The 20,531-nt window shown below is 37.1% G+C and overlaps 4 protein-coding genes across 6 annotated transcripts in view; 3 read left to right on the top strand and 1 right to left on the bottom strand.

Annotated features, from left to right (window-relative positions):
- The window catches only part of LOC107658135 (hepatocyte nuclear factor 3-gamma-like), a 3,700-nt gene extending 2,298 nt beyond the window's left edge, over positions 1-1,402 (top strand). Inside the window, exon 2 of one of the 2 annotated variants that reach the window (XR_001630752.1) lies at positions 133-226. Coding sequence is in view for 1 of the 2 variants with exons in the window: in XM_016446591.1 (XP_016302077.1) it covers positions 133-1,203 (1,071 nt within the window). In the remaining variant the exon portion in view is untranslated. Of the gene's footprint in view, positions 1-132 lie in introns of both variants that reach the window. The other variant, XM_016446591.1, reaches the window with a different exon arrangement.
- Positions 1,403-2,779: 1,377 nt separating this feature from the next.
- Positions 2,780-9,985, bottom strand: LOC107658017 (histone acetyltransferase KAT6B-like). The gene is made up of 12 exons (XM_016446394.1): positions 9,966-9,985; positions 8,677-8,833; positions 7,997-8,080; positions 7,706-7,856; positions 7,294-7,430; positions 7,148-7,213; positions 6,869-7,013; positions 6,163-6,748; positions 5,868-6,059; positions 5,759-5,793; positions 4,945-5,148; positions 2,780-3,138 (listed from the first exon to the last, which is right to left on the bottom strand). Exons 1-11 carry the CDS (start codon positions 9,983-9,985, stop codon positions 5,042-5,044), a joined length of 1,680 nt encoding a protein of 559 aa, XP_016301880.1. The 3' UTR covers positions 2,780-3,138; positions 4,945-5,041.
- A 1,850-nt stretch (positions 9,986-11,835) lies between these two features.
- Positions 11,836-16,271, top strand: LOC107658142 (probable palmitoyltransferase ZDHHC24). 2 transcript variants are annotated; one of them, XM_016446603.1, is made up of 5 exons: positions 11,836-11,931; positions 12,169-12,341; positions 13,643-13,845; positions 13,989-14,266; positions 15,486-16,271. In XM_016446603.1, the coding sequence occupies exons 2-5, from the start codon at positions 12,240-12,242 to the stop codon at positions 15,776-15,778; spliced, it is 876 nt and encodes a 291-aa protein (XP_016302089.1). In that variant the 5' UTR covers positions 11,836-11,931; positions 12,169-12,239; the 3' UTR covers positions 15,779-16,271. The 2 variants fall into 2 exon arrangements, with proteins under 2 accessions (XP_016302089.1, XP_016302088.1); XM_016446602.1 differs by lacking the exons at positions 11,836-11,931; positions 12,169-12,341 and adding an exon at positions 13,029-13,232 and having other exon boundaries at positions 13,470-13,845.
- Positions 16,272-17,246: 975 nt separating this feature from the next.
- Positions 17,247-20,531, top strand: part of LOC107658150 (sodium/potassium/calcium exchanger 3-like) — a 16,482-nt gene continuing 13,197 nt past the window's right edge. Inside the window, exons 1-2 of the mRNA XM_016446614.1 lie at positions 17,247-17,704; positions 17,846-17,941. Of these exons, the coding sequence (XP_016302100.1) occupies positions 17,539-17,704; positions 17,846-17,941 (262 nt within the window). The 5' untranslated portion in view covers positions 17,247-17,538. The remainder of the gene's footprint in view (positions 17,705-17,845; positions 17,942-20,531) is intronic.

Here is a 20,531-nt window from a genome sequence, read left to right as displayed (position 1 = left end):
ATTGGGTTGTTTTGACCCAGCATTTTTTAGAGTGTATATATATATATATATATATATATTTTATTTTTTTATTATTTTTTTATTTATTTATTTATTTTTTTCAAATCTAATGTTAATTTCTCATATTTTTAGGTATTCTATGGAACAGACAACCTGCCGTTGGGCCCCAGAGGATATTCCCCCCCAGAGCATCACTACCAGAGTTACGGCCCACCGTGTGATTCAGCAGCTGTGGGAAACACCGGGAGACTCGGAAGCCCAGTGGGAATACTGCCTCCACCAAACCCCAAAGGATATGCTGAGAGCCACTCCAGAGAAACTGAGTTTCCGGCACTGCAATCAGTTTACAGACGGACCTTAAGCCACGCCAAGCCACCATATTCCTACATCTCTCTTATCTGCATGGCAATCCACCAGTCGCCAGCCAAGAGACTGACTCTGAACGAGATCTACGACTGGATCCGCCAGCGCTTTCCGTATTACAGACAGAATCAACAGCGATGGCAAAACTCCATCCGACATTCCCTGTCGTTCAATGACTGCTTTATGCGCGTACCGAGATCGCCAGACTCGCCAGGGAAAGGCTCGTACTGGGCCCTGCACCCCGACTCCGGTAACATGTTCGAGAACGGCTGCTACATGCGTCGCCAGAAGCGCTTCAAGTGTCAAAAGGCTACGTCACCATCGAAACATTCGGATGGGGAAACTGTGAAATCGGAAGGGAAGAAAAAAAAGGTGGAGGTCAAGTCAGTCACCTCTTCTTGCAAATCGCCTGTACCTCCTCCAGTTGACACCATAACACAGCATTCAGGCATATTACCAGTGTCCTATCCCGCAGCCAAAGCACCTTCTCCTTCCCATCTTCCTCAGCACCTTACTCCCTCACACACTTTATTTCCTACCCAGCCTCCAGAGATCTCAACACACTTGCCTTCTCTGAACGTCCCGTTCCCAACAATGCCCAGTCCCAGCCTGCAGTCTGTTCCACAAGGCTCAATGGAAACCAGCTTGCATTGTGAACCAACATCCCAACACCACATTTCTGTCCCACGACTTCTGGACTTCCAGTACTGCGAGACTCCTGTGAACTACCCAGTTTACTGCCAGTCTAATTCCCATTCCAACTTCACCTCGTATGCTGGAGACTCTGTTTACTACCCTGGGTTTAGCATGTGTTCTGCTCCTCTTCTGAGTTCCTCCTGATCAGCCTCCTGTAGTGTATTAAGGGCTGTTAAAATGGGATTGATTTCTGTTTAGATGCTTATAATTGCTGTATATATTAGTTGATGGACACCTCATAGCTGGAGAAGTATCTGTTATCTGATGCTGAAGGATACTTTGATTCTGTGTGAATGTGCATTAAATTGAATTGAAGGTGTTTGAAGTTGCATATGAATGTGAATTCCTTGCTGTAACTCTCAAGTAAAATTTTGAACATTCCTAAAGGTGTTAGTTCTGTTATTTGCATGTCTGGTGTGAGGTGCAAGATTATAATCACACTTTCGGGCTTTCACATTATTTTATGCATTTTTTAATCAACTCAACAGAGGGATTGTCCTGCTCACATTGTAAAAGATAAACATAATTTCCTGTCCTGACATGCCTCACACTAACTTTTGTAGCCACCTTTAGAAACCAAAACAATAAATGCACAATTTGCATTAAATACAGCAGACCCTGAAAAATAAATTATATATATATATATATATTACATATTTATGGCACTAAGATGTCTCTAAATAGAAAATCAAACATGCACAATTTGCATTAAATACAGCAGACCCTGAAAAATAAATTATATATATACATATATTACATATTTATGGCACTAAGATGTCTCTAAATAGAAAATCAAACAATATGTTGAAAAAAAATAAAAAATATGAATAAATCATATATATATATATATACTGTGTATGTATATGTTGGGACATTATGCATATTCATTTATTAGTAAACAAGTTGGAAATAATACATATTTATAAAAAGAAAATAAATTATAAATAAAATTAGATGTGATAAAATAATTAGATAATATAAAATAAATGATTTAACTAAAATATCTATTAACAGGCAGAAAAACAAAATAAATTACAATTAAAATCATATATATGATAAAATAATTAGATATTATAAATATTAATTTACTAGTTAATGAGTTTAAAAATAAAAAATAATAATATTCAATCTCTAAACAGGCAGAAAAACAAACAAATAAATAATATTACATATGAAATAATTAGATAATATAAAATGAATAATATAGGGGGATTGTGTATATTAATTTACTAGTGAATGAGTTTGAAATAAAAATTCATGTGTATGGCGCTTAGATGTTTTTAAACAGGCAGAAAACATTTTAAATATATTTTTTTAATTATATATGATCATATAATTTGATAATATAAAAAATAAATTAACAAGAAAATGAAATAATAATTGAAATAAAAATGCATATTTATGACATTAACATGTGCAGGCAATAAAACTGCACAAACCCATCAAACTACAGATTCACTGATGATATAGGAGGTTAGTGGTTAGTGTCCAGACATGGCTTGCGATTTTGACGGTTTAGTGTGGTTGGTGTGGTGTCTCATGGGCTGAATGCTAGCAGTAGGAAGGTTGCGACCCCCTTCATCCCCTCCTAGCCTAACCTTTGATTCCTGTGAAAGCAGGATTGTGTTTGAGTGTATGAGAACAATAGGAAGACACTGTCTTAATGGTGGACCTCCCCAAAGCAGTGTCTTCTCAACAGTGGGACACAGGGACACCCACAGCGATCTGTGCAGAAGCCACAGACCCCTCAGTGTGTGTCCGAGATTCAGACAGAGGGCGAGACGTGAGGAGTTCATGAGCTTTCGGGGCTGTGATCTGTTCCTGCGCAGATTATTGTCTTCTTTAGAAGTCGGCCCGTCGACAGATTCTGCTGTATGTTGATATGATGGATGACTGTGCCGTGGCTTTCTAAATATCTGAAGAGTCTGGCTATGTGTGTATTCAGTTCTTAGCATTACAAGGGTGTGAATGTGGATTTGTAGGGTGTGAAGATGCTGTCTGCAGGTCATCAGTAGGCCAGCTGTGGATCCAGACTGTGAGGGGGGTTGGGGCAGGAGGAAGGGATCTGCTGCCAGGTGACTGTTGGCGAAAAAGTTTGTCAAATTCAGTTCAGTTATTCTGATTAGTCTCATTTATCTTAAATGTATAAAGTGTTGAATTTATGGTATCAAAAACATGATCTTTATATTAATTTACATTACATGTATTGCATTATAATTAAAAGAAGACTGGCATATAGTATCTGCCAAAATCCGTGTAATTTGTTGAAATTATATGAATGTAAAGAGTTCAAAAGTTTGGGGTCAGTAAGATTTTTCTCTTTTTTTATTTTTTGAAAGAAATTAATCATTTTATTCAGCAAGAATGCATTAAATTGATGGGTGACTGTAATGACATTTATATAAATATATAATTTAAAAATATTAATTTATGAGTTGGAAATAAAAATACATATTTATAACACTAACATCTTTTGACAGCCAGAAAAAATAAATAAATTGTAAATTAAATTAGATATGATAAAATAATTAGATAATATAAAAGAGCATATTTAAAGAACTAGAATGTTTCTTAACAGGCAGAAAAAGAAAACAAAATAAATTATGAATAAAATTATATATGATAAAATAATGAGATATTATACACATTAATTTACTAGTAAATGAGTTAAAAAATACAAAATAATATTGCAATTAAATTGATGGGTGACTGTAAATAAATATATAAAAATTAATATAGAATAAATAAATATAGAAAACTTTATATAGAACAGTAGTGTGCATTTATTAAAAAATCTGAATGAAATAATTTCATACAATTATGTATAATTTATAAATAAAAACTAATAAATGTAATTAAATTCTGTGTATATATCTGTACTGGTCATCATTACTTTTAAGCTCCACACCATTTCTAATGACGTTTTTGCTTTGACTAATTCATTTGAAATGCTCCTGTGTTGTGACCATTTTTAAAAGAACAAAATTCAGAGGTCATAAAAAATCAGCATGCACAATAATTCTAAAAGGATTACAAACTGCTGTTTAAAACAGTACAGCATGTCACTCTGCAGGACATGTCACATCCAAAAAGTATCAACGACCCAAACGCAGAAGATAATATTTTATTTTATAAGCATTTAATCAATGGCTGCTTAAAACATCTAATGGGGGGTTTGTTCCGCTTGTCAAAAAGCTGGCATGTGATTGGCTGGAGAGTGGAAGCTGCCCTGTTGGCATGGCAGCGGCCGAACAGCCTAGGCCATGTTGTTTACACAGTGGCCAGCTTTTTATTGCCTGTCTGTGCCTGCACGTCTCCGTTAGTGTCCCTCCGTCTCCTTTCACAAGGGCTCGGGTAAATATGCCTGTTCAAATAGCCATCAGTCAGAGGCAGTGACAGGCCTGTACTCCTTCCCACTTCCCCCGAACCCACACTCACCCCCCTCGCTTCAGGCCACGCTCCCTATCTGAATGAGAAAGCGTTCAAACTCTTGCTACATTTCAATTAATTCCAAAGAACTCAGGGCAAACACTTCGATTCCCTATAGGTCATAAATAAAACATTGATTTAGATTAAAGAAACACTTTTCTGTTTTAGAAAAGTGATAGCATTCCAGCTATGCGCTTAGAATAAAATCTATAACTTGTCTTCTCTCGTTTAACGTCATCCACTATTCATCTCCTCTATTATTCTCTCTTCATTTCTGGATCCACCTGTGTTTGCAGAGTGACAGTGGTGCGGTTCTTTCAGGACAGTCAGATAAGCTACCAGCAAATAACAAAAAAAGATGAGGGACACCCAGCATCTATTTATACCTTTCTTTCCTCTTTCATCCCTTTGTAATGTGATTCCTCTATTCATTGCTCGGCCTTGTGGCTCTCTTACCTTGCTCAGCTTCTGTCCAGCGTATTCATCCATTGTTGGTTTTCTCTTTCTGTTCTGTTCTTTTTCTGTTTCCCATCTTTATGTTCTAGTTTCTGGTTTAATCATAGAAGTGGTCAAACCCATCATCAGACTCCACTATCTCATTTGTGGCTGCAGGATGACTCTTCTGTGGTAGATTGTCCTTCTCTGAATCAGAGGGTTGATCTGGATAAAAAAAAAAAAAAGATAATGCAAATAATAACATTTCACTAGCCAAATTGGACTAATATAATGGTGGAAATTAGGATAATAAATAAAAAATAAAGCACATTCCATTTTTTGTTGAAGGTTAGTAGCTAGTCAGCCTGACAAGTCCTCACTCTCAAAAACTATGAATAGAACCATGCAAGGTAAAAAAAAATATGACTCAGACTGCATTAAATATGAATTACATTTGACACTGTGTTGGGTAACCACTTAATGTCCAATGTAAAATCTGGGTCCTGAAGCAAAATGAGTTGAGAACTCTGTTCTAGAGCACATTTTAGACATAAAATTCATCCATAAGCAGTCTTGCATACACAAAATAATGTCAAATTTAGTCTACGCCACATTTTCAATGAATGAGCAAAAATGGTGGCAACAAATGTTTTCTTCTGTGTTGTGACGTGCATCATAATGTAGTGGATTTACCAAATTTCATCCTATAGTTTGCAGGTTTTCACTGCAAGTCAACAAGATTTAATTAGATTAATTGTACAATTTTGTAAAAAAAAAATAAATAAATTGAAAATACATATAAATAAATAAAAAAAGTTTACAAAATTAAACATACCATTTGATTGGTCTGTCTCCTTCATATCATCCTCCCTATGGGAATACATAAAGGTTAGAGTCCCAATGAGCAAAACATACAATATAATACAGAATATAACTAAACTCACTGCTGTGTTTGGGAGTTGACAGGGTTGAGAAGACCTTCAATATCATCCTCATCATCCTCAGGGCATTTTGTATGATCATCAAAAGGGTCTCTTGACCAGGCGCATGCTTTCTCAACCACAACCTCATCATCTTCCTCTTCATCATCTTCTGTTTCTTGATTGTAACCCTCTTCCCCTTCAGACTCCTCAAGGCTTTGCAGAAAGCCAGTTTTAGTCCAATGAGTAGACGATTCATATTAAAAATAAGTGATGAATATTCAAGAGCAGTGATATTTGCATACATTTAAATATATACCTTTTGTGAATTTCTCTCTCATCTTCTACAGTTTCTTGAGTCTTTCTAGCCTCCTTTGTATTTTGAAAACTCTTGTCTCTCTCCTCTTCCTCCGTTGTTTCTCCCATATCTGGAATGTCATCTGGAACATCTCCTTCCCTTTCTGGCTCTTCTCTATCACTGGATTCAGTCCCATCTCTCTTTCCCATCACTTCTTCATCACCTCCCTGTGCTTCATCATCAAATCCTGCTTCCTCATCTCCATCTGTGCTTTCCTCATCCTCTTCTTCATCTTTATCTTCTCTGTGACTTATTTTGTCCTCTGCCGCAATGATGTCATGACTGTCATCATCTCCTTCATTAGAATCTTCTTCCTGTCTAATGTTGAGTCCTTCAGATCCATCTTTCTTTTCAGAGCTGACACTACTCTGAGAAATGTCTTGGCTCTTGCTTTCTTCTTGTTCGTCTTCATCTTGCATCACTGCATCAACAGTCTTCTCTGTGATAACGGATTCTTTGCTGTTACACTTATTAAACTGCTTTTGATGTTTTTTGTTAATTTTTGTGCCCGAGTTACTATCTGAAGCATCTTGTGACAGTGGAAGAGCTAAAACAGATAAATGTGGAAAGATGTTATAAAACGATATGAAGAAAGATGAGAAAATGTATCATTTTTGCCTACATGGACTAATAAAATTGTGAAAATTATTCTGTTCATGTGGCATACCCGTGAGATTCGTTCCTATTTTCTGTAGAGTTTGATTTTGTCCCATCTGTTTTTTTCTTTCTCCGTTTTTGCATCCCAGAAACTGTGACTTTAGAGGACACAGCGCTACCTTCACTACTTTCTTCATGGTTGATTGATAGACGCACTGCAAGAATAAGTAAGCATACACAGTTTTTTTAAGAACAGTTTGTTTTCATTAACATGACTAATATCATGTAAGATTTTTCCCACAGAGAAACAAATCAATGTAAAGTCACCAAATTTCACAAAACAACTAACCTGGTCTACAGTCGAGCTCAGAAGACCGATCACTCTCTTTCCCTTTCCTCCTGTGTTTTGGTTTTGCTTTTGTCACCTTTTCCTTGTCTGGCTCACTGCATTGGATTCTTTCCTCACTGGGGTCTGGTACATCCATCATACCCCACATCATGGGGTTCAGCACAGGGAGTCGTGGCCAGGAAGCAGCAGGAGGAGTGAAGTGAGCAGTAGGCATAAACCCTTGCCTTATACCAGCCCACAGATGGTCCATTGATGGTGGCTTTTGCTGGACTGGAGAATGTGACTGATGGACTAAATCGCCAGGTAAAGAATAGTAAGGTGGCAAGGGATGATTTAAGGCTTGAGTGTTCTGAAGGTTTTTGTAATCCTTTGCGATATTGTTTTGGGGGAGTCCGGAAATAGAAGGCTGTGAGCCAGTTAACAAAGTGGGTGGAATGTAAGGCTGATGGTTGCATCTTTCAGGATTTTGCTTGATGTCTAAAAAAAGAGGGCCTTGTTAACAGTTTTCTCAACCAAAGTTGATATGGGGCATGACTGAGAAATTGCTAAGCACATTACCTTTCACTCTCTGATGAGTGTTTAGCATGGTGTGAGAAGGCTGAGATGCATCTGGAAAATTGGAGGACAGAAGGTGGGCTCTAAAGTCAGAGCTGTGTTCAGACTTGATACCTTCTTCCTCTTCCATCTTCTGAATATAGCTCTTTAAGTGCTGATAAAAACCAGACATTACAATCAATACAAGTGCCCTGTTTTCTATTCACTTTTCAGTAACACTTTCAGACATTCAGTTCTGTTCATGTTTGTCAAGACTCCTTTAAAAAGACATCACTTTGCCTTAAAAAAAAGCACCTTTGACTTTTCAGAAACTCTTATGTCTTTGAGTCTTTGCTGCCATCGTGGGAAGCTCTCTTCAAGATACTGTTCATACTGAACCTTTTGAAGACAAAATGTGTAGGTTAGTTTAGTTAAGCAACAACATGTACATGCAATGGCAAAACATAATGAATCTGAAGTTTTAGAGGACAAATGCATGTCATATGATGGATCTGCTTATCAATGCATTACAATACAAGGCACACTTAGAAAAAGCCATGTGCAAAAAAAATAGACTTTTAGAGGTACAACATGTGGTCATTGTGGCAGTATTGTTAAAGGGAAAATTGTATACCTTATTTCTCCCTAAAAGCTGCGTAGTACCTTAAAGACGGCATGAAATGGAAATTGCGATAGTCTTTTCTTCCTTACTGTGATGTATATCCGAGTGAAACGGCTTCTTGAATAAGAAGAAATGTAGGGTGGAACTTTGATTTTGTCCTTCAGGAACTAATTAGATCATTGTATTGTTGTTGTTTGCTAATTGCCAAAAAAAATAAATTTTTATTTCAGGGTGACTTACAATGTCAGATATAATGTAATTCATTTGACAGTTCTGCTCAAGTAACTGACAAGCCTCTAAAAGTTTTTTTTGCACTTTTTTTTTTCTGACAATGCATGTATGGAAGGCAGGGAAGTTTCGTGTGTTAGCTGACTCGTATAGTGTTCATGGCTTCGGTGCGGGCCACCATGTCATTGAGCGTGTCTTGTGCTCTCTGAAAGTCCTGCAGCAGCTTTTGGTTCTTGATCTGAGCCCTGCGCTCCTGCTCACTGATCTCCAACCAGCGGCCCTGCAGCCAGGCTGCCCTGCTCCTATCACAACAAACACATCATGAGCTCATTCACCGATGAAAAAAAACCTCCAAATGAATGCCAGAATCCTCTAAAATCAAGAAGAATCCTCAAAAACAAAATACAATTATTCTGATAACCTGGAAAATTCAGTTTATCCTACAGGATATTATTTGTGCTTATAGAATTTTTGTTTGATCCTATTCGTTCCAAAATATTTTTTTTTTTAATTAACATTTTTTTGACGTTACATTTCAGCACAATATCATAGAACACATTTAATTTATCCTCAAATTCTGAACTGAACAAATATCGATGTTAGGATGTTTAATGAATGTATGGTGTCTTACAGGCGATGATTTCGCTGCAGTGATTGAAGATCATTCTGGAGCTGCATTCTCCTTTGCTGACTGTAGTATTATTAGAGAGATCGAGATAACCATGAGTGATGGTAAACACGCATACTCAGACTACATAATGTCTTAAAAGAGCAGTTTACTGTCATTTTGTTCCAAATCTGTATGGTATACTTTGTTGTTATATATACTATTCACTTTCATTGCATTTTTTTTTTTTTACTAAACAATGAATGGCGGACTAACATTCTATCTACACAACCTAGGCTAGGATACATCTTCTATAGGTAATGTTGTTTCTTTCCTATAGGTTTCAAACAACACGAGGGTTAGTAAATAATGACAGAATAGTCAGTTCTGGGTGAATTATCACTGTAATATATATATATATATTTATTTATTTATTTTATTTTTTTTTACAACCCTTGTGGACAGACAATAGCGCCCTCTCCTGGGTTTTAACGGCACGGGAGAACAGTAACACAATTAAATCAGAATTCACTGTACAATATCATTGCAATGTACACCACAACACCTCGACATCACAAACTAAATTATACTAAATAGAAAACTTAAGTAAAATAATAACTGAGGAAAATAATTCCGACATATGTTTAAACAAATCTGGGACTGGGACGAAACGAATAAAATAAAGTGAAAAGTAACTGATCATCACACGACACTCACTTGTGTTGTAGATTCTCGTATGCCTTGCTTTGGTAATTAATCGTGGTAGTCTGTATTTAAAGATTACCCCGAGGCTTTCCACGTTATTTTGCAACCTTCGATTATCTCACAGAAACCACTGCTGTCCCATCGTCACATATAGAGGATTGTTCTTAAGTTAGAATACATTTTCTGAAATCTGTTCTTCAAACTAAAATTCCAACATCACTTTTTTTTATTTTTATATAAACAACTGAAGACAATGCTTACATTAACTAAGAAAAACTCACTGGAATAAAACATGTGACAACTAGCCCCCCTGTATTGCTTGTCAAGCAGTCCAGTTCTCAGAAGGACACTGAAATGCTAGATGCAATGTTGTGCATGATTTGCTCAGTGGAACTCTAAAAGCTCATGTTTATTTAAATAGTAAATATTGTATGTGTATTTTCCACATCGTATTTTATTTATTCATAAATGTGATTTTGATATGATTGCCTTTGTACAATATTTGTCTTTTTAAAATATATTTGCACAGTAGTCAGTCAGATACGGTGACATTTTTAAGGTAACAGGAAATGTATAATAATATATAAGACATTCATTCATTCTCTCATTTGCAAGGTGTTTCTGTACAACCCCCTTATTTCCGTGTGGAACTCTTGTACAGTGTCATTTGTGTTAGAGGGACTGTTTTAGGTGCAACACAGACCTGTCAGTGCCAAATGTTGTTAGCCTGCAGCACCAGCTCATTGTTAAAGACAGCAGCCAGCAGGGTATCGTTTGTTCCAGGAGAGATGCCTTTATGCATAAGGAGACTTAAACTTATGTTAACCTATTGGATTAATTTAGAAGGACATAATAGTTTTGGATGGATAGAAGATATAAAAGCAGAGAATGAAGGGTTGTGTAATCTGAAATACAGCTTTATTTAAGGTTTAAAGTTGATTGGAAGACTAAACATTTTCAATGTAGACGAGCCTCAACGACCTGAGGAGGGGTTTGACGGAACTCATCTTCTGCTATTCAGATATCCCCCGATGGTTATTTGTGATGCCAATAATAGATTTTAATATTCAACAACAAATAAGGGATAATTCTATCCAGATACCTAAAGGTTTATTAGCACAAAATTATATTAAACAGCAATATATGGGTAAGTTAATGGTATTCTCTGACGGCTCAAAAGACCCAGAGACAGGACACACAGGAACAGCAGTATATATTCCTCAACATGATATAGCTATAATAAAAGACAATGCTGGGATATAAACGATACGGGTCGACATCTTTATAATATTCAGGAAAAAGTCGGTGTTGGCAGAATGAGGGGCAGAAACAGAAAAGAAGAGGTTTTGTTCACTCGGCTTAGAATAAGACATACTGGACTGAATCAGACAATATTCAAAACAGGCAAACATCCAACAGGTTTGTGTGAAAATTGTGAGGTAACGGAATCAGTGTTACATGTGTTATTGGAACGTAGGAACTATGAGGAGGAAAGAAGGGAAATGTTTCAAATGCTAAAGAAATACATTGTAAATGTTAATGTTCAGAAGCTTTTAGAGGGAAGTACTTGGAATGTGGTCAAACATCTCATGGTTTACCTCAAGAATACAGGATTGATGGAAAGAATATCATTAGTTCCCTTGTTTGTCATATACTGCTCCACACTCCAGTCTGGTATGTGGCGATAATGCACCTTTAAAATTGGTTGTCAGCCACCAATCTAAAGAAGAAGAAGAAGAAAACCCAAAACCAAAACGGGATTATAGTACGGAATCATGTCATTGGGATTTTTTGTCACTATAATTTGGTTAAATCGACTCATATAAAAGAATATAGTCTTTTTGATTGTTTTTTTTATTTGTTTTGTTTTAATTTCTAGTTTATTTATTTGTTTTGATTGGTCTTTATGGTTTATTTTGTCCTACAAGCAAAATCCTGATCCATACTTTATTCCAGTCGGTGGCGGTAATGCACCAGTCAGTTAGGCTGCCAACCGCCAATAAACACCAAATAAGAAGACGAAGACGAAGAAGAAGTATCGTTTGTTCCGCATTTATTGTCAGAAAGATATTCTGAATGGAATGACAGGTATGAATTAATAAAAATAAATCGTCCTAGCATTTTATAGTTTCTAATCGATAGCTGCCGTCAATGTGACTGGAACATTGAATTGTTATTTGTCAGAGACAGAGTTAGAAGTGTCCCATTCATTACTAGTTTCAGATCTATTTGTTGCAGCTTCAATAAATGCCGTGTAATGAAACAGGCTTTTGAAGGATTTTTAATGCCTCTCTCAATTGGCCAACTTTTTGTTTTTGTGTTCAGATTCGAGCAAACGTGAATCGAGTGGCTTTGCAGGTAGAGTCTCACGCAGCGGATGATTTAAAGCTGAAAACATGGCAAGGTTCATGAGTAGACTATGGTGTAAGGTGGAGTCATCCGGTCGTCATCTGCCTATCGTTCTGAACGCCGTGCTGGTGTTCTCCATCACTGCCGAGGTTAGGGAAAGAGTATTATAAAATCTCGAATGACGGATAAATGGCAACAATGCTGGGATATAAACGATACGGGTCGACATCTTTATAATATTCAGGAAAAAGTCGGTGTTGGCAGAATGAGGGGCAGAAACAGAAAAGAAGAGGTTTTGTTCACTCGGCTTAGAATAGGACATACTGGACTGAATCAGACAATATTCAAAATAGGCAAACATCCAACAGGTTTGTGTGAAAATTGTGAGGTAACGGAATCAGTGTTACATGTGTTATTGGAACGTAGGAACTATGAGGAGGAAAGAAGGGAAATGTTTCAAATGCTAAAGAAATACATTGTAAATGTTAATGTTCAGAAGCTTTTAGAGGGAAGTACTTGGAATGTGGTCAAACATCTCATGGTTTACCTCAAGAATACAGGATTGATGGAAAGAATATCATTAGTTCCCTTGTTTGTCATATACTGCTCCACACTCCAGTCTGGTATGTGGCGATAATGCACCTTTAAAATTGGTTGTCAGCCACCAATCTAAAGAAGAAGAAGAAGAAAACCCAAAACCAAAACGGGATTATAGTACGGAATCATGTCATTGGGATTTTTTGTCACTATAATTTGGTTAAATCGACTCATATAAAAGAATATAGTCTTTTTGATTGGTTTTTTATTTATTTGTTTTGTTTTCATTTCTAGTTTATTTATTTGTTTTGATTGGTTTTTATGGTTTATTTTGTCCTACAAGCAAAATCCTGATCCATACTTTATTCCAGTCGGTGGCGGTAATGCACCAGTCAGTTAGGCTGCCAACCGCCAATAAACACCAAATAAGAAGACGAAGACGAAGAAGAAGTATCGTTTGTTCCGCATTTATTGTCAGAAAGATATTCTGAATGGAATGACAGGTATGAATTAATAAAAATAAATCGTCCTAGCATTTTATAGTTTCTAATCGATAGCTGCCGTCAATGTGACTGGAACATTGAATTGTTATTTGTCAGAGACAGAGTTAGAAGTGTCCCATTCATTACTAGTTTCAGATCTATTTGTTGCAGCTTCAATAAATGCCGTGTAATGAAACAGGCTTTTGAAGGATTTTTAATGCCTCTCTCAATTGGCCAACTTTTTGTTTTTGTGTTCAGATTCGAGCAAACGTGAATCGAGTGGCTTTGCAGGTAGAGTCTCACGCAGCGGATGATTTAAAGCTGAAAACATGGCAAGGTTCATGAGTAGACTATGGTGTAAGGTGGAGTCATCCGGTCGTCATCTGCCTATCGTTCTGAACGCCGTGCTGGTGTTCTCCATCACTGCCGAGGTTAGTTACCTGGTGCTGGTGGAGGCTCCCCTTGAGCCAGAACAGAAGACGACTGAGTGGTCCACCATGTGGAAGGCCATGCATCTCTTCGCTCAGTACTTCATGTTGGGAAATATAACTTGGAATGCATCGTTGTTTGTCAAAACTAACCCAAGTATTCGAGGAGTGTTTCTTGGAGGGGATGCATTGGGTCAAGGGTGGAGGTAATTGTTTTTTTTTTGATTGTACAGTGTTTATTTATCACTTATTTGGGCTCTTAAATCTCTGTTTGAGCTTTTGTGCTATTCATGAATAAAAGAAGGCTCAGTAAACCATTCTAATTTGATATTTTCATATTTTATGACAGGTATTGTTACAACTGTGAGACACACACTCCTCCACGATGCTCACACTGCTATGACTGCAACGTGTGTGTCCTGCGGCGTGATCACCACTGTGTGTTTTTTGGCCAGTGTGTCGGTTTCCACAATTACCGGTATTTCCTGACCTGTCTGCTCTTCATGTGGGCAGGGCTGCTTTATGCAGTAGTCATGAATGCTGAGGTATTCATTGTCATCCTGAAGGAGGGTGTGACATTTCACAGCATCATGCTTTTGCTCGTGCCCTGGATAATGCTCGTCTCTGGTAAGTATGAGATTTCTAATCAAGAGTCTGCTCTGAGAAAATGAAATTTTCCTCCATCTTTTGAAATGAGAGTTGAGTGTGCTGTGGAAATAATACTGTAGATTTTCTTACTCAGAACTTTCAAAATACTCAAAGGCTCAACAATAAGGATGGTCTGAGGCCAGTGTGAGAGAGTTTCAAGGACTGGTGCTTTGTTGGCTTCATATATTTCATTTGTTAATTTTATTTATGCTATATTGTGATGCCTTGCAAACCTAAATACTATCTGTAGTGTATTAAACAGAGTATTGTTGTCGAATTGTACTGCGTTTAATCCAACATGGTAATATTATCTTGGCCAACATTTTTGATATTCCTCATTTATAAGTTGCTTGCATAAACGCATCTGCTTAATGAGTAATTGTAAATAACATAAATGAGGATTTTTAAAAATGCAAGAATTACTTTATAAACTTTGGAATTGGGAAAATGTTATTTATTTATTTAGAAATTATTTAATATTTCTATTCAGCAAGGATGCATTAAATCAGGGCTGCCCAAACTCGGTCCTGGAGGGCCGGTGTCATGCAGAGTTTAGCTCCAACTTGCCTCAACACACCTGCCGGGAAGTTTCTAGCATGCCTACTAAGAGCTTGATTAGCTTGTTCAGGTGTGTCTAATTGGGGTTGGAGCTAAACTCTGCAGGACACCGGCCCTCCAGGACCGAGTTTGGGCACCCCTGCATTAAATTGATCAAAACAGTAAAGACATTTATAATGTAGCAAAACATTTCTATTTTAAATAAAAACTTTTTGATCATCAAAGAATCCTAAGTATCATGGTTTACACAAAAATATGAAACAGCACAACAATAATAATCAATCTTTTTAAGCAGCAAATTAGCATATTAGAATGATTTCTGAAGGATCATGTGACACTGAAGACTGGAGTTATGGCTACTAAAAATGTAGCTTTGCAATCACAGGAACAAATTAAATTTTTAACAATTTTTCAATAGAAAATTGTAATATTTAATGAAAAAGGTCTTACTGACCCCGCATTTTTAAATAGGTGCACCTACAACAAAAAATGTTAAGTTCTAAGGGCCATAAAGGTTGTGGAAAATGGTAGTGAAATTATGATTTGGGGAAAAAATTTAATTATACTTAAATGTATTATATGACCCCCTTTTAAATTGTCAAACAAATAACAATTAACATCTGTTTTTCTCCAATAACAGGACAGGTGACGGCACGAGCGTTTGCCTTTGCATTCATTGCTGACACTTGTGTACTGGGCTTTCTATTGGTTGCGGCATTTCTCTTCTTTCATGTGGCTGTGATGCTGAGGGGACAGACCACACGTGAGTGGTACTCCACACGGCAGCCTTACAACCTAGGAGCGCTGGCTAACATCAGGGAATGCTTGGGCAAGTACTGGTACATCTGCTGGCTCTGTCCTTTGATACCTTCCCCACTGCCTGGAGACGGCATAAACTTCAAGGTGACAGGTTCACTAGAGCCCACGAAGTAGGGTGTGCACTGATAGATATTTTCTCATTGCAATTTTAATACATTGGCCCAGCTGATGCAGAATGGCATGTTGTTGAGCCTGAAGCAGCTACTGCATGCTGTGCTCACACCAAACAATTAGCAGCTCTTACCAGCTATTTTTTATCTGAAGAACCAGCAAGACATGCTGATTTCTGATTTCACTTTACAATTGTTTTTGCTCATCAGCAGTCTTAAAGTTTTTGTTTGGTGTTAATTTGGTGTATGTAAAGTAAATATTTTAATATGCATTTTTTTCTTACTTGTTCTATTGTGTAATATTTGCTTTTGTGAAGCAAACTATTTTTTGCAAGGGGGAGTATTTTTTTCTGAGTGAATTGTTTTACTTTTTTTTTTTTTACAGTCATTAATGTGCCAAATAATCTGTTCAAACAAATGTGAATGTGCTACATGCCAAGCTGTCATTTTCTTTTGTCCTCCGTAATAAAACACATTTTTTTATTGTATGGAACTGAATATTGTTTATCTTAAGTCTTATGTTTATATTTGTTATTTTGAATCAGTACCAATGCATATGTTATATTTCTTTAAAATAAATGCCATTTGGTTTTATTGTTTGCTATCTAATGCAGTGATATTTATTTTTATATGTCTTAAAGGATCACCCTGAAATGAAAATTTGCTGAAAATTTACTCTTTTTCAGGCCATTCAATATAGATGAGTCTGTTTTTTCACCAGAACAGATTTGGATAAATTTAGCATCACTTGCTCACCAATGGATCCTCTCCAGTGAATGGGTGTCATCAGAATCCAAACAGCTGTTAAAAACATCACAATAATCCACACGACTCCAGTCCATCAATTAACATCTAGTGAATCAAAAAGATGTGTGTTTGTGAAAAACAAATCAATTTATTGATTGGAGTTGTGTGGATTTTCCTTTTTGGGTGAACTATTACTTTACATGTCAAACAACAATCAATCTTAGTCTCAATTAGATCGAATTAGTCCATGAATTTTCAACCCTTTTACCAAAATTATTGTCAGAAAACAAATATTTTACTTGAATGTGAATTACCTATAAATTAATCAATAACTACAAAACATAATTTCAGTTATTTTCAGCTATTACTTATTACGTTCTTTTTTTTTTTTTACGTCTATTTAATTTTGTTTAGTGTCGATTTAATGCAATGCAGAAATTGCATCATTTAGGCTACATTAGAGTTGTACTAGTACTACTGCTCCTACTCATGAGGTTAAAAATAGTAATTTTAAGAGTTGCTCACCCCATTTTGTATCCCATTCGTGGAAAGTATCCTAATTACTTTTGAGGTCGGTGTATCTAGCCTTGAACCACTGCGCTGGGCTGATTTACCCTAGCTGGATAAGGGTGTTGTTATTATGGTGAACCCTGCATGAGGGCGCAGTTGTGAGGCTGGGAAACACCCTCAGTGACGGAGTCCAGCGCCTTGTGGAGGGTGGAGAGAGCGCGAGAAAGAGGGACACAGATGGAGATGGATGTGGATGTGATTAGAATGCTTAGAAACTGAGACAATATGTGAAAACACTTGAATAATTTCGCGCTCAGTGACAGTTTAAGATATTTGCGTTGTATCTTGATATTACTAAATATCAAGGAAGGGGTAAATATCGTTAAGTGAAAGATGATAGTGTATCTTTATTGAAGCGATAGGATGCTGAGGTGACTGGCGTATGGCTGAATTTAAGCAAGCTAGTCCGCCGTATGTTGAAAAGAAAGGCCAAAATAGGTGGTGTGAATGAAAGAAGAGGGCTTCTCTCTTGGATGGACATGTTTTGAGAGGTGTGGTGGAGGGATGAAGGCGGTGTTGGCATCCAGGCGGCAGCGGCTCTTCTATCGGCTCTTCATATGTGCTGTCGGGCTCATCGCCGTCACCTGCTTCGCTCAAATTCTTCATGTAACAGGTGCGTTTATTCATTAACAAGTCTTTACGCTGCTAATACTTATAAACTGTCTTGAGTAGCTAAATTTGTGCCAATAGCTTTCACAAAAAAAACTTAAAGACCCACTAAAGATAAAGGTCTATGTGTTATGTGTTTTTACAGCCCATTCCAAAGAGGATTCGGACCTGACTTGGGCCCGGCGTAAACTAACCCAGCAGATTGTAGAGGAGAACCAGACATCCAGTACACCCAGAGCTGGTGAGTGAAAACATGAGCAATTCTCTCTCTCTCTTATTATTCGCCTGTCTGTCTGTATCACATCTCTCCATATCTCGCTATGTTTCCCCCTGTCTTCTCATTCTGTGAAATGATGCAGACAGGTGCCCTCTTCATAGTCAAGCCCCCTTTGAGGCTTGTGTTACTAAGCAACAGAATCCCAATTTCAGAACAGAGTTCTGACTTCTGTTTTAAGCATTCAAAGTGTGCCACTTTAGAGAGATATGTCATATGCCCTTTTTTCCTTCAATCAACTACACAAATCACTCATCCCAAGAGGTGTTTCTCTTTTTCATTTATTTTATTTTTTCCTTATGCACTCTCCTTCTCACTCACTTTCTCATCTTTAGAAATGAGAGATTTCTCTCATTTAACTGATATATCAAAGCTTGTGACAGTTCTAATGTCCCACAACCCTTGTGTAGGTTGCACCTTTCTGACTTTTATACATGATACAGGGCTTAAAGTTCTCCGGCACCGTGCCAGATCTCCAGCATGTGGCGTTTAGCTGCGGGAAAATGATGAGCGTGACACATTCTGAAAAGGCTGCGAGGCGCAATGGTCAAAGATTTCCATCTAAAGCCATATTTATATAGAAAAGCTATTTTCTATATAATTAACGGAGCTTTGTAAACAGCTCAGAGTAATCACGTCATCTCCATAAGAACGATATGATTAGCAGAACAAATTTACCTGTAGTTTTGTAAAGGTCCTGTTCACACATGATCTCTTAACGGCAATTTACCAGTGAAGACTGTATGTGTGAAAGGGGCTAAACTCTTCCTCTGCATATGCGGTGAGTTTGGGTTGCTTAACGTTCATCTGGGAAAACTGTGCGTTATCTCACTTAATTTGTAACTTAAGTCATTTATAAACCTATGCCAACACAGAATACATCAACATATTTCTAAATATGTGATTTATTGTAGATCGCGATTTCAACATAAAAGTTTCTCACTTTGCATATGGCAAATTAAATGGATTTAAACGTCATTGAATCACATGAAACATCACCAGGCCGTTGGCGCCCTCGGCAGGTATTTGTACATTTCAAAATATAACTGCATTGTTCTACTTTTTGTAATTAAAAGACAAATATTTTGTAATCAGGGCTCCAGACTGCGACCAAATTTTTTTCTGCCGGTGCGACTAATTTTTGTGTGCGGTCGCACTGGCGCGACCACCGCGTTGTCCAACTAATAAGCGCTGCCATTTCTGTTGCATTTGAGAAACATCAAACGGAAAACGAAACGAAAGCGATACTAAACCGCGCTACGTTTCAGCTGCGCAGCGCGGACCGTTCATCAGCTCGCACCGCGATGCAAACAAACTTGTCCGAGCTCAGAACGGCTTTACTCGGGAGCCAAAGTTGATTTCGCGACACTGTTACTGCACAGATGGAACAGTGCTGCGAGATCCAGTGAGAAGCGTTTGAATTCGCCGCACAATGATGAGGTTGCTGCGAGATCTAGTGAGAAGCATTCAAATTCTGCACAGAATTCTCTGTTATAAACAGCGCTGACACACGTCAGGAAACCAGAAGCGGTAACGCTAACTGTAACCATGGTGTTGTGGTAGAAATAGTCGAATGCATTACCTTATTCATTTCAGGGTTTGTACAACCTTTTGTGAGAGAAATTCAAGCACTTTTCAATGACTTTCAAGCATCTCACACAGCTATTTCCAGCCCTTTAAAGCTCTAAAATGATCCCGTTTGAATGTTATTTTTAATGGGATGACCAAAACATACTTTGTGGTAAACAAACACTTATGTAAAATAAAAAAATAAAAAACATCAAATCACAATTATAACCAGTGTTGGGGGTAGGGTAATCAGATTACTTTTTTTAAGTAACTAGTAAAGTGATGCATTACATTTTAATTTAGAAGGAAATATCTGAGTTACTTTTTCAAATAAGTAACTCCAGTTACTTTTTTCCCCATGTATTGACTGACAGCTCTTGTGTTGCCATGTTGAGAGAAATCGTGAGTAAGTGCAGAGGCGTTGTGTGCGCTGTGTGAATGTGATGCTTACTGTAGTTCTAGACTAAATATGAACAAAAACAGATTCAGTATTCCTCAAAATGAATAAAAACAGTCAAATGCAAACTCAGAATATTATACAAACCTGCAATAATTAAATGTTAAATAAGACAATTATCATTTATGTATTTAATCCCATTTTATTAACCTATGTCTTTGCTACTGACCTTCGATGATCCAATTCAACCATACTAAAGCAAAAATGACACATTTGTGTTTCATTTTTGTTATTGCTGAATAGTGTTGAACTTTCTTCTCCTGCGTCATATACTTCATGCAATTTGTTTGAGCTGCGCCCTCTACTGTACAGACATGAATGTACGTTTCCTTCAGCCTGAGGCTCATTCATTTCACTTTTGTTGTGAAAGGGTTTTTACATTTGTAAAAGAAGACCTTTTTTATATTAAAAACAAATACGTAAGCCCAGCACAGATTTAAAAAGTAACACAAAAGTAACGTAACGCATTACTTTCCATAAAAAGTAACTAAGTAACGTAATTAGTTACTTTTTTATGGAGTAACGCAATAC

Source organism: Sinocyclocheilus anshuiensis, unplaced genomic scaffold, assembly GCF_001515605.1.
Source record: "Sinocyclocheilus anshuiensis isolate Anshui unplaced genomic scaffold, SAMN03320099.WGS_v1.1 scaffold227, whole genome shotgun sequence".
Classification (NCBI taxonomy): Eukaryota; Metazoa; Chordata; class Actinopteri; order Cypriniformes; family Cyprinidae; genus Sinocyclocheilus; species Sinocyclocheilus anshuiensis.
The sequence above is the reverse complement of the archived record's forward strand: the minus strand, read 5'-3'. Positions and strand labels throughout refer to the sequence as shown.

Coding starts and splice junctions, on each gene's coding strand:
- LOC107658142 (XM_016446603.1), top strand. CDS start 12,240: ATGGCAAGGTTCATGAGTAGACTATGGTGTAAGGTGGAGTCATCCGGT. Junction 12,342..13,642: donor TGTTCTCCATCACTGCCGAG/GTTAGGGAAAGA, acceptor ATCACTGCCGAG/GTTAGTTACCTGGTGCTGGT. Junction 14,267..15,485: donor CTGGATAATGCTCGTCTCTG/GTAAGTATGAGA, acceptor CTCCAATAACAG/GACAGGTGACGGCACGAGCG.
- LOC107658017 (XM_016446394.1), bottom strand. CDS start 9,985: ATGGGACAGCAGTGGTTTCT. Junction 8,834..9,965: donor ATGGGACAGCAGTGGTTTCT/GTGAGATAATCG, acceptor TTGTTGTGATAG/GAGCAGGGCAGCCTGGCTGC. Junction 7,431..7,705: donor CACTCATCAGAGAGTGAAAG/GTAATGTGCTTA, acceptor TTAGTCCATCAG/TCACATTCTCCAGTCCAGCA.